Source organism: Vulpes lagopus, chromosome 9, assembly GCF_018345385.1.
Source record: "Vulpes lagopus strain Blue_001 chromosome 9, ASM1834538v1, whole genome shotgun sequence".
In the NCBI taxonomy this organism is placed as follows: Eukaryota; Metazoa; Chordata; class Mammalia; order Carnivora; family Canidae; genus Vulpes; species Vulpes lagopus.
The window spans coordinates 15,751,016-15,765,109 of NC_054832.1; the positions used below are offsets into that span (position 1 = coordinate 15,751,016).

Genomic DNA, 14,094 nt, shown 5'->3' on the forward strand with positions numbered 1-14,094 from the left:
GAGGCAACCATTCTTCAGCTGAGGCAATCTTCCATGATGACTGACTGCTGAGAGGTATCTCTTGGCAGGATTTCTAGCAGTTAAGGACAATGTATTGCAATTTCCACTACAGCTGGAATACTTTGGCTTATGTTTCCTACAAATGAGAACATTGCCTTATATAGCCACAGAGTATCATGTACTACCATCTAAATATTCTGAAGCCGTTTACTTTCATCAGTTGCCCCAGTAGTGTTCTTTTACAACAAAAAATCCCAGTCCAAAGTCACATGTTGCATTTAGTTGTTACATACCTTTAACTTCCTTCCATCTGGAACAGTTCCTCAGTCTTAGGCTTTGTCTTCATGACCTTGGCACTTTTGAGATTACAGACCAGTTATTTTGTAGCATGTACTTCAATTTCGTTTTGTCTCTTTCCTCATGAATAGATTCTAATTATGCATCTTTGATAGGAATATCATAAAAGTAGTGTTATGTTCTTTTTCATTCTGTCAGTTGCCTATGATTTTAATTTGTCCCTGGTCATGTTAACCATTTCCAGGGTAACTTTTCTTTGAACATTTGACAAATAAGGTATCTACCATGAAGTTATTATTTTACTTTTTTTAATTAGTAACTATTTTGTGGAGCGGTACTTTGAGTCTTTGAAATATTCCATTCCTCATCAATTTATTAACTTGTATCAATATATATTCATGGATTATTTTTCTATTTAATGGGTTATAATTAATTACTATTTTTTTATTACTATCATTTTTGATCCTCTAATTGTTCATCTTTTATCATTGGGAACCCCTTTAAACTGGCTTCTTTGTCTTTTTGACATAGCTCCATTACTCAGAACATTTCCTTACTTTCTGGCATCATAAGATGTTCCAGGTTCCTCTTGGACTTTTTCTACCCTAGCCCTGGAATCAGCCAGTTAGTAGAAGCCCTGGTTTCTTCAGGTAGAGTGTTATTTAGAAACTAATCTGGTCATGAGATTTGCTCATAGCTATTGGGGTGTTGCTATTCCTGCCTCTGTCTGGATAGGCCTAGTGAATATATGAATGTATGTATTTATATATATAATAAATATGATTTCTAACTCTGTTTCTCTGTCTGTATTATAATATGAAAGTTCATAGCAATTTCTTCAATTCTGATCCAACACTACAGGGTACATTCTAGTTTTCATTCTGTATTTCTGACTCTATTTCTATGATGGAAAAAAAACCTGGCTCCTATTACCTTTACTATATTTATTATTTAGATCGCTCTTCGTACATGTCACTGATATCCTAGCACTACCACTGCCAACATACTCTTATATAGATGCCCTTGTCACCCCAGCCCTAGAACTGACATCCTGAGCCACATCCCCTCTCTTCTACCATGGGGAATGGGGAAGCCTTACTCACCCTATTTGGGCTCTGACAGCTTGTGCCATACTGACCCCCCCTGTGTGGACACTCTCTCCCTCCCCTCTGAGCTCTCAAACTCTGTTCTGGGCCAATTTGGATTCTCCTGCCTCCCACACAGATGCCTACCTCACTCAGTCCCAACTTAAGGCTTTTAGACTGAATTATATGGGAAGAAAAGGAAAACCTCCCTTCCCTGACTTATTTAAATCCTTGCAGTGCTTTAAGGCCAGACTCAAATCCTACCTCTTCCTAGAGGCTATATCCCACTTCTTAAGGCTATAATTTTTCCCTTCTGTAAACTTAAATGTATTTTTTTCTTCTCTTATCATTTCATATATGTTTGTATATCCTTGAGATTAGGGACTATTTTCTGCAAGTTTTGTTTTTTATAGTTGTTATTTTTGTATTTGTTTTTTAGTAAGCTTTACGAGCTTTTTCAGCAATGTATGCACATTTAAAAAAACTTTGCCAGCTGATTTATGATAAAACTATTTTACTTTTAAACATAAGATTCAATCACTGAACTTTGAATTTTAGGTTATAACCTTTAATTATAACCTATAACATATAACCTTCAATTATAGGTTAGGTATTCTTTCACTGATGGTTGAATGATAGTAAATTAAGTAATTTAAGTTGGAAACATTTAACTTGTAAGGAAAAGAATCTTGTTCTGTTTTATTTTCCATTAGTTTATATAAGTAGAAAAAATATGTATAAAATTCTAATGCCCTATTTTTTCCCTGGACTTATGCCCACTTCATTAAATAATTCATTTTTTATTATAATAGGCATTCTGTGCTTTGCATGGTTCCCAAATACACAAATTTCAGTGACTATGTTTTAGTTACATAACAATAGTTCCCAACAGCACAGTTCAAATTTTATATACTGCGAGCAATTGTATAAAGTACAGTTCTGCTGTCTGTGAACTGCTGTGTAACAACAGATGTGCATCATGATCATAACCAATCATATCAGTCTTTCAGTCTGTCAGTGATTGGTCTCTACTTAATCTGTTGTTCAGTTCGCGTACAGATAGCAATATGTGTAGTTTGTGTTGAAATCTTGTCTGATAGTGATAAACCCATGAGATATTAAAAAAAAAACCCATGAGATATTTTTTAAAAGTGGATAATCAAAAGAGAATTGAACAAAAAAGGTGAAAGTGCAGCAAAGAAATGAAAAGAGATCATACATTAGTTTTACTATTTTAAATTTCTCTTTATAGGGCAGCCAGGGTGGCTCAGCGGTTTAGCGCTGCCCATAGCCCAGGACATGATTCTGGAGACCTGGGATTGAGTCCCACATCAGGTTCTCTGCATGGAGCCTGCTTCTCCGTCTGCTTATGTCTCTGCCTCTCTCTGTGTTTCTCATGAAAAAATAAAATCTTAAAAAAAATAAATTTCTCTTTATGTTCATAACTGTTGGCAAGAGAATTTTTATTGTTCTGAAAAAAATTTTAAAGGTCATAGAATAATTGTAATTTTCCCCATTGATACTAAGACCATATGGTTTCATCTTGCATTGTCATTTTTATGACCCTATATTACTGTACAAGGACTGCCTATTCTAGCACGTTTCACTTCAAAACTTGATATGTTTTTATTTATACATATTTTATTTATCACTTGAATATATTTTGATTTTACAATATTTTTAGCATGCAGATATCCCAAACCTGAGATTGCCATTGTGAAGCAAGCAAAGAAGGTGGTATCAGCAGAGACCCCTGATAGTTTTGGTATAGTACAATCTTAACAGTATTGATTGGTTGTCAGATGTTATTGCAAATAGCAAAGCATCTATTTGACGTAACTCCTTGCCTGTTTGAAATAGAATGTTTTGGTAATGATAACCCTCCCTTTTTATTGCACCCGCGTTATAGACTGTCTGCAGAGTATTTATTATCTAATCCTAGACTTTGTGAATATGATGGAATAATAATTGCATGTTTAATTAGCTGAAGGATTGGGCAGCCCCGGTGGCTCAGCAGTATAGCGCTGCCTTCAGCCCAGAGCGTGATCTTGGAGATCCAGGATCGAGTCCCGCGTCGGGCTCCCTGCATGGAGCCTGCTTCTCCCTCTGCCTGTGTCTCTGCCTCTCTGTCTCTCTCTCCGTCTATCATGAATAAATAAATAATAATAAAAAATTAGCTGAAAGATTAAATTTATAACCTTCACAAGACACAAAACCACTTATATTTAATTGTATTTAAATAACATATTTTAAAAATTGTTGATGGGACTCCTGGATGGCTCAGTGGTTAAGCTCTGCTTTCGGTTCAGGGCGTGATCCTAGAGTTCAGGGATCGAGTCCCACATTGGGCTCCCTGAGGGGAGCCTGCTTCTCCTTCTGCCTATGTCTCTGCTTCTCTCTGTGTCTCTCATGAATAAATAAATAAAATCTTTAAAAATAAATAAATAAAAATTGTTGAAATGGGGTACCTGGGTGGCTCAGTCAGGTAAGTGTCCAACTCTGCATGAATAGGAAAAAAGGACCACACATTGGGAAAATTTCAGAATATCGTAAGAAGAAACTGTATTTAAGTAACTGAACCTCAGGGAAATATATTTTTAAAATATATTCTTGAATAGTTTGAAAGCCTTATTTTAAGGTCATTCATGAATTTTTTTTAGATTCAGTTCCATATAGCTTGATATCTAACTTGTGTTGCATGTTCTGGTTGGTGGAATTATGTTGTGTGCATGTGCATGTGTGTGTGTGTGTGTGTGTGTGTGTATGAGAGAAAGATAAGGAGAGGGAAGGAAAAATAAAAATAACAATCTCTCTGTCCCTATGTCATTTATTTTGATTACTATTTAATATAGATATATTGCCTCGGAAGTATAATACATGTATGGAAAGGAATCAATATTTTATGGAGCAATTGAAATTTTGTAAGAATAAAGGTTAAATGCAACTTAGTTTTCTTAGGGCGTATATATGTGTCAAGAGCAAAAACCAGTCTGTAACAACTTAAAAATGTAGAGGCACACAAACAGTAACAGATTAGTACACTTGCTGTAAAAAATCCCCAATATATTCTATTTGGCCAGTTCTGATGTAATTTTAAAATTAAAAAGTTTTCATTTCCGTGTATATGTAGAAGTGAAATGTTTAATGCTATTTTTTTTTAAGAGAAAGAGAGAGAGAGAGAGAGAGACAGACAGACAGACCATGGGGGTTGGAAGACAGAGGGAAAGAGAGAGAATCTTAGTCCAAAGCAGGGCTCGACCTCACTACCCTGAGATCATGACCTGAGCTGAAATCAAGAATCAGATGCTTAACTAACTGAGCCCTCCTAGGCACCTCAGTGTAAATATCTTTTTAAGAATAAAGCTTTAATTTTGAATTATTCTGAAAATTGTTTACTTAGCCTTCATTTTTAGGACAACGTAGGGAAAACGGAATGACAATGATTCTATAGATGATGGCAGATATCAGTAGGAGATAAGGTGCTGCTGAAGAATAACTAAATTAATAGTAGAACTTAATCTGTCAGTGATCACCTTTTGAGATTCAGTCTTTAGTTGTATCCCTGATCACTGTAGGGTGCTTCTTCATGAATATTTAGGTGGTAGCCCTCTATTTTTTAAAATCCTACTTGTTATGCAATAAGGAAGAAATATAGAGTAAAAATCTTAGATCTAGAAACTATCACAGACACCTAAGCTCATTTTATGTAACATGAAATAGATCTAGAGGGTTTGCGACTTATTCAAGATTTGGCAACTAGTTACATACACATCAGAATGAGGATTAGTGTTGAGTCCTTTGGATTTTTAGTTCAGTGTTCTTTTTGCTACTATAAATTTCTTCAGGGTTAGAAGGGAAATTTGGTGCTAGACTATAGGGTATTAAGTTCTGAAACCATCAGAAATTATGTAATTTCCCATTCAAAAAATGTTTTATTTGGTAACCATAATAAGTCAGTTGATTTCTTCTTCTTTCTTTTAAATGTGATGGATTTTTGAAAAATGATTTATCTGAAAGAAAATTATTTCCTTAGGACAAAAAACAATTTGAAAAGGATATTAATATTTTAGTTAATTGCAGCTTTACTTCCATTTCAAATATTAATGCATGACCAATGTTTTGACAGTGTTTTATGTATTAATATATAATTGATTCTTGGTTTTTTGTGTTTTTCTATTGGGATTTTATTCATTGAAAGAAGAGTAGAACAAGAGAATGAGAATCTGGGTTCTAGATCCAGCAGTGTAGTTTCCAGTAGGTCATTTAACATCTCTAGGCCTTAATGGCTTCATCTTCAAAGTAGAAAATTACATCAGTATTTCTCAGTGCGTATACTACTGGCATTTGGGCTGGATAATTCTTCATTCTGAAGGACTCTTGTGCATTACTGGGTGTTTAGCATCCCTAATGCCAGTAGCATTTCCTAGTCACTAACACATCCAGAAGCAACCCTGCATTTCTGAGCAAGGGTTGAGGTATAGTTCATGTTGAAAACTATTGGCAGATAGTTTCTAAGGATCATTTCAGCTCTAACATTCTGTGAAAGAATTCTTATTTGAGGGATGACTGGAAAGGGGAAAGATAATGCATTGATTGAAAAATTTCTTCTTCTTAGTATTAAGTAATTTTATTTTAAAATGAATGTCAGAGTGGAGTGGCAAGGTGGTGGAAGAGTAGGTGTCCTCGTTTCATCTGGTCCCCTAAATTTATCTAGATAACTATCAAACCATCCTGAAAACCTATGAATTCAACCTAAGATGTAAAGAAAGAACAGCTAGAACTCTACAAATAGAAAAATGACCACTTTTTGCAAGAGGCGCAAAATGCCTTCAGGGAACAAACACCTCACACAGCAAACAGCTTACACTGAGCCTGGCCACTTGGCAAGGGGTGGTATAACTCTGCCCAGGCACAGACACCCGAGAATCAGCACAGCAGGCCCCTTCCCCAGAAGATCAGCTGGGAGGGAGAACAGAGAACAGGTTCACTGACCCACCACCTTTTTCTGTTTCTCTTTTTATAAATTTGTTTTCCTTTGTTTTTGTCTTTTCTTTTATTTTCTGGTTCCTGACCTCTTCAGAATTGTCTAGTGTGTATTAGCTTGGGTCATAGTTGATATTTTTGATTCTGCTCACTTGTACAGCCATTCTGCAATGGACAAAATAACTAGAAGGAAGAATTCACCACAAAAGAAAGAACCAGAGGTAGAACTCTCTTCCACAGATCTAATGGAGATAGATTTAAGTAAAACATCAGAGATAGAGTTCAGGATTACAATTATAAAGTTACTAGTTGGGCTTGGAAAAAAGCGTACAAGACTAGAGAATCTCTTTGGGCAGAAATGAGATCTAATCAGGCCAAAATTAAAAATACTCTGAGATTTTAGTCTAAACTCGATGTCCTAACAGTTGGGGTAAATGAGGCAGAAGAGAGAGTAAGTGACATAGAAGACAAGGTGATGAAAAGGAAGTAGCTGAGGAAAAAAGAAAAACAACTAAGGAAGTAGCTGAGGAAAAAAGAAAAACAACTAAGAGCCCATGAGGAACGGTCTGAGAAGTAAGTGATAGTTTGAAAAAAAAAAAATCTGTATTATTGGAATTTCTGAGGGCATGGAGAGAGAGGACCAGAAGGTACATTTGAGCAAATCATAGCTGAGAACTTCCTTAATCTGGGGGAAAGAAGCAGGCATTCATATCCAAGAGATAGAGAGGACTCATCCCCAAATCAACAAAAGCCGATCAACACTCTGATTTATAATAGTGAAGCTTGCAAATTTCAGAGATAAAAAGAAAATCCTGAAAGCAGCTCGAGACAAGAGATTCCTAACATACAAAAGTTGGAGAAATATTAGATTAACAACAGATCTATCCACAGAGAACCTGGCAGGCCAGAAAGGGCTGGCATGAGATACTCAGGGTACTAAATGAGAAAAACATGCGGCCAAGAATATCCAGCAAGGTTATTCAGAATGAAAGGAGAGATAAAGAGCTTCCAGGATAGACAGAAAGAATATGAGACCACCAAGCCAGTCTTGCAAGAAATATTAAGGGTGTATCCTATAAGCAAAGAGGGAGCCCAAGAATAACATATATCAGAAAGAAACAGAGACAATCTACAGAAACAGGGACTAGAATGGCACTGAATCCATATCTTTCAATATGGGTTGAATGGGCTGAATGTGAAGAGCTAAATGCTCCAATCAAAAGACACAGGGTATCAGACTGGATAAAAAAGCAAAACCCATCCATATGCTTTAGGTCTTCAAGAGACTCCTTTTAGACCTAAAGACACCTTCAGACTGAAAATGAGAGGGTGGAGAACCATTTGCCATGCAAATGGACCTGAAAAGATAGCTGGGGTACCAATCCTCATTTCAGATAAATTAGATTTTAAATCAAAGACTGTAGTAAGCGATGAAGAGGGACATTACATCATACTTAAAGAGTCTATCCAACAAGAAGATATGACAATTATACATATTTATGCTCCTAATGTGGGAGCAAACAATTATATCAACCAATTGATAACCAAAGTAGAAACACATAGATAATAAATACATTAATAAAAGACTTCAACACCCTATTCTCAGCCAAGGACAGATCTTCTAAGCAGAAGATCAATAACCAAGAGCTTTGAATGACACACTGGACCAGATGGACTTCAGAGAAGTCCATATAGACATAGAAGTCCATACAGAACATTCCATCCTAATGCAACAGAATACACATTCTTTTTTTTTTTTTTTTAAATTTTTATTTATTTATGATAGTCACAGAGAGAGAGAGAGAGGCAGAGATACAGGCAGAGGGAGAAGCAGGCTCCATGCACCGGGAGCCCGACGTGGGATTCGATCCCGGGTCTCCAGGATCGCGCCCTGGGCCAAAGGCAGGCGCCAAACCGCTGCGCCACCCAGGGATCCCCAGAATACACATTCTTAACTGTACATGGAACTTTCTTCAGAATAGACCACATACTGGTCACAAGTCAAGTCTCAACTGATAAAAAATATTGAGATTATTTCCTACATATTTTCAGACCACAGTGCTTTGAAACTAGAACTTAATCACCAGAACAAATTTGGAAGGAACTTAAGCATTTGGAGGTTAAAGAGCGTCCTACTGGGATGCCTGGGTGGCTCAGCAGTTGAGCATCTGCCTTCAGCTCAAGGCGTAATCCCAGTCCTGGGATCGAGTCCTGCATTGGGCTCCCTGAAAGGAGCCTGCTTCTCCCTCTGCCTGTGTCTCTGCCTCTCTCTGTGTCTCTCATGAATAAATAAATAATATCTTTAAAAAAAGAGCATCCTACTAAAAAATGAATGGGTCAACCAGGAAATTAGAGAAGAATTAAAAAGATTCATGCAAAAAAAAAAAAAATTGAAAGCACAACTGTTCAAAACCTTTGGAATACAGCAGAGGAGGTCCTAAGAGGGAAGTACATTTCAATACAAGCCTCTCTCAAAAAATTAGAAAAATCTCAAATACACAGGCTAACCTTACACCTAAAGGAGCTAGAAAAAGAACAGCAAATAAAGCCTAAATCAAGCAGGGGGAGAGAAATAATTAAGATTAGAGCAGAACTCCATGAAATAGAGACCAGAAGAACAGTAGAACAGGTGGACAAAACTAGGATCTGATTCTTTGAATTAATAAGACAGATTAATAAGAATTAATAAGACCCCTAGCCAGACTAAAAAAAAAGACTCAAAATAATAAAATAATGAATGAAAGAGGAGAAATCACAACAGTACTAAGGAAATACAAACAATTTTAAGAATGTATTATGAGTATATGCTGACACATTGGGCAATCTGGAAGAAATAGATGCATTCCTCAAAAACTTATAAATGATCAAAACTGAAACAGAAAGAAATAGAAAACCTGAACAGACCAATAACCAGCAAAGAAATTGAAGCAATAATCAAAAAAATCTCCCAGGAAACAAGGGTCCAGGGCCAGATGGCTTCCCAGGGGAATTCTACCAAACATTTAAAGAAGAAATATAATACCTATTCTACTGAAGTTGTTTCAGAAGATAGAAATGGAAAGAAAACTTCCAAACTCGTTATGAGGCCAGCATTACCTTGATCCCAAAACCAGACAAAGACCTCATCAAAAAGGAGAATTAGGGATCCTTGGGTGGCTCAGTGGTTTGGCGCCTGCCTTTGGTCCAGGGCGTGATCCTGGAGTCCACAGATTGAGTCCCGCGTCGGGCTCCCAGCATGGAGCCTGCTTCTTCCTCTGCCTGTGTTTATGTCTCTGCCTCGCTCTCTCTCTGTGTGTCTATTGTGAATAAATAAATAAAATAAAAAAAAAGAATTACAAACTAATATCCCTGATGAACATGGATGTCAAAATATTCACCAAGGGGGGAGGGGCAAGATGGCGGAAGAGCAGGGTCTCCAAGTCACCTGTCCTCAACAAATTACCTAGAAAACCATCCAATCATCCTGAAAATCTACGAATTCGGCCTGAGATTCAAAGAAAGACCAGCTGGAACGCTACAGAGAGAAGAGTTCGCGCTTCTATCAAGGTAGGAAGACGGGGAAAAAGAAATAAAGACACAAAAGGCCTCCAAGGGGGAGGGGCCCGCGAGGAGCCGGGCTGAGGCCGGGGCGAGTGTCCCCAGGACAGGAGAGCCCCGTCCCGGAGGAGCAGGAGCTGCACCAACCTTCCCGGGGGAAAGGCCTCCCGGGGAATTGGAGCAGGATCCCCAGAAAGGCGGGGATGCCCTCGGGCTCCCTGGGACAGTAACAGAGGAACTGCGCCCCGGAGAGTGCGCCGAGCTCCCTAAGGGCTGCAGCGCTCGGCGGGACCCGGAGCAGCTCCGAGGGCCTCGGGCGGCGGCTCCGCGGAGGGGGCTGCAGGGCTCCGGGAACAGCTCAGCGGGGGCGGCTCGGGCGGAGGAAGAAGCTCCGTGGAGGGGGCGGCGCGGCTCCGGGAGCAGCTCGGAGGGGCTCGGGCGGCGGCTCCGCGGAGGGAGCTGCGGGGCTCCGGGAGCAGCTCAGCGGCAGCGGCTCGGGCGGAGGAAGAAGCTCCGCGCGGAGGGGGCTGCGCGGCTCCGGGAACAGCTCGGAGGGGCTCAGGCGGCGGCTCCGCGGAGGGGGCTGCGGGGCGGGAGCGCGGATCCAACAGCGCAGGCCCCGGAGCACAAGGCGCCGGGACACAGCCCAGGATCCGGCCTCCCCCGGGGACAGGCAGAGGCCGGGAGGGCCCAGGACAGCAAGGACGCTCCTGCCTGGAGCTGAGCAGATCAGCGGCCCCGCCCGGGAGCCCCCAGGCCCTGCAGACGGAGAGCCCCGGAGCTACTGGGGGAGCTGACTCCAGGGTCCCAGAGCTGCCCCCGCCACTGTGGCTTCCTCCCGGGGCCTCACGGGGTGAACAACCCCCACTGAGCCCTGCACCAGGCAGGGGCAGAGCAGCTCCCCCAAGTGCTAACACCTGAGAATCAGCACAGCAGGCCCCTCCCCCAGAAGACCAAGGAGCGGACCAGTTCCAAGGGAAGTCAAGGGACTTAAAGTATACAGAATCGGAAGATACTCCCCCGTGTTTTTTTGTTTGTTTGTTTGTTTGTTTTTGTTTGTTTGTTTTTTGTTTTGTTTTGTGCTTTTTTTTTCTTTCTTCTTGATTTCAGATTGCTTCCCCCACCCCACCCACCCTTTTTTTTTCTTTTTTCTCCTTTCTTTTTCTTCTCTTTTTCCCCTTTTTTTTCTTCTTCTTTCTCTTTTTTCTTTTTCTCTTTTCTTTCCTTCTCTCTCTTTTTCTCCTTTTCCCAATACAACTTGTTTTTGGCCACTCTGCACTGAGCAAAATGACTAGAAGGAAAACCTCACCTCAAGAAAAAGAATCAGGAACAGCCCTCTCTCCCACAGGGTTACAAAATCTGGATTACAATTCAATGTCAGAAAGCCAATTCAGAAGCACTATTATAAAGCTACTGGTGGCTCTAGAAAAAAACCATAAAGGGCTCAAGAGACTTCATGACTGCAGAATTTAGATCCAATCAGGCAGAAATTAAAAATCAATTAAATGAGATGCAATCCAAGCTAGAAGTCCTATCGACGAGGGTTAACGAGGTGGAAGAACGAGTGAGTGACATAGAAGACAAGTTGATGGCAAAGAGGGAAACTGAGGAAAAAAGAGACAAGCAATTAAAAGATCATGAGGATAGATTAAGGGAAATAAATGACAGCCTGAGGAAGAAAAACCTACGTTTAATTGGGGTTCCTGAGGGCGCGGAAAGGGCCAGAGGGCCAGAATATGTATTTGAACAAATCCTAGCTGAAAACTTTCCTAATCTGGGAAGGGAAACAGGCATTCAGATCCAGGAAATAGAGAGATCCCCCCCCCTAAAATCAACAAAAACCGTTCAACACCTCGACATTTAATAGTGAAGCTTGCAAATTCCAAAGATAAGGAGAAGATCCTTAAAGCAGCAAGAGAAAAAAAGTCCCTGACTTTTATGGGGAGGAATATTAGGATAACAGCAGACCTCTCCACAGAGACCTGGCAGGCCAGAAAGGGCTGGCAGGATATATTCAGGGTCCTAAATGAGAAGAACATGCAACCAAGAATACTATATCCAGCAAGGCTTTCATTCAAAATGGAAGGAGAGATAAAGAGCTTCCAAGACAGGCAGGAACTGAAAGAATATGTGACCTCCAAACCAGCTCTGCAAGAAATTTTAAGGGGGACTCTTAAAATTCCCCTTTAAGAAGAAGTTCAGTGGAACAATCCACAAAAACAAGGACTGAATAGATATGATGACACTAAACTCATATCTATCAATAGTAACTCTGAACGTGAACGGACTTAATGACCCCATCAAAAGGCGCAGGGTTTCAGACTGGATAAAAAAGCAGGACCCATCTATTTGCTGTCTACAAGAGACTCATTTTAGACAGAAGGACACCTACAACCTGAAAATAAAAGGTTGGAGAACCATTTACCATTCAAATGGTCCTCAAAAGAAAGCAGGGGTTGCCATCCTTAGATAAATTAAAATTTACCCCAAAGACTATAGTGAGAGATGAAGAGGGACACTATCTCATACTCAAAGGATCTATCCAGCAAGAGGACTTAACAATCCTCAATATATATGCCCCGAATGTGGGAGCTGCCAAATATTTAAACCAATTAATAACCAAACTGAAGAAATACTTTGATAATAATACACTTATACTTGGTGACTTCAATCTAGCTCTCTCTATACTAGATAGGTCTTCTAAGCACAACATATCCAAAGAAACGAGAGCTTTAAATGATACACTGAACCAGTTGGATTTCACAGATATCTACAGAACTTTACATCCAAACTCAACTGAATACACATTCTTCTCAAGTGCACATGGAACTTTCTCCAGAATAGACCACATACTGGGTCACAAATCGGGTCTGAACCGATACCAAAAGATCGGGATAGTCCCCTGTATATTCTCAGACCATAATGCCTTGAAATTAGAACTTAATCACAACAAGAAGTTTGGAAGGACCACAAACACGTGGAGGTTAGGACCATCCTGCTAAAAGATGAAAAGGTCAACCAGGAAATTAAGGAAGAATTAAAAAGATTCATGGAAACTAATGAGAATGAAGATACAACCGTTCAAAATCTTTGGGATGCAGCAAAAGCAGTCCCGAGGGGGAAATACATCGCAATACAAGCATCCATTCAAAAACTGGAAAGATCTCAAATTCAAAAGCTCACCTTACACATAAAGGAACTAGAGAAAAAGCAACAAATAGACCCCACCCCCAGCAGAAGAAGACAATTAAAATTCGAGCAGAACTCAATGATATCGAGACCAAAAGAACTGTGGAACACATCAACAGAACCAGGAGTTGGTTCTTTGAAAGAATTAATAAGATAGACAAACCATTAGCCAACCTTATTAAAAAGAAGAGAGAGAAGACTCAAATTAATAAAATCATGAATGAGAAAGGAGAGATCACTACCAACACCAAGGAAATACAAACGATTTTAAAAACATATTATGAACAGCTGTACGCCAATAAATTAGGAAATCTAGAAGAAATGGACGCATTCCTGGAAAGCCACAAACTACCAAAACTGGAGCAGGAAGAAATAGAAAACCTGAACAGGCCAATAACCAGGGAGGAAATTGAAGCAGTCATCAAAAACCTCCCAAGACACAAGAGTCCAGGGCCAGATGGCTTCCCAGGGGAATTCTATCAAACGTTTAAAGAAGAAATCATACCTATTCTACTAAAGCTGTTTGGAAAGATAGAAAGAGATGGAGTACTTCCAAATTCATTCTATGAGGCCAGCATCACCTTAATTCCGAAACCAGACAAAGACCCCACCAAAAAGGAGAATTACAGATCAATATCCCTAATGAACATGGATGCAAAAATTCTCAACAAGATACTAGCCAATAGGATCCAACAACACATTAAGAAAATTATTCACCATGACCAAGTAAGATTTATCCCTGGGACACAAGGCTGGTTCAACACTCGTAAAACCATCAATGTGATTCATCATATCAGCAAGAGAAAAACCAAGAACCATATGATATTTTCATTAGATGCAGAGAAAGCATTTGACAAAATACAGCATCCATTCCTGATCAAAACCCTTCAGAGTGCTGGGATAGAGGGAACTTTCCTCGACATCTTAAAGGCCATTTACGAAAAGCCCACAGCAAATATCATTCTCAATGGGGAAGCACTGGGAGCCTTTCCCCTAAGACCAG

The 14,094-nt window shown here is 39.7% G+C and overlaps 1 protein-coding gene across 2 annotated transcripts in view; it reads left to right on the forward strand.

The window, feature by feature from the left end:
* TMEM65 (transmembrane protein 65) overlaps positions 1-14,094 on the forward strand; it is a 77,684-nt gene that overhangs the window by 17,291 nt on the left and 46,299 nt on the right. Inside the window, exon 2 of one of the 2 annotated variants that reach the window (XM_041768956.1) lies at positions 3,067-3,147. The exons of the other annotated variant lie outside the window; for it this stretch is intronic. Coding sequence (XP_041624890.1) covers positions 3,067-3,147 — 81 coding nt within the window. The remainder of the gene's footprint in view (positions 1-3,066; positions 3,148-14,094) is intronic. 2 annotated transcript variants of the gene reach the window in all.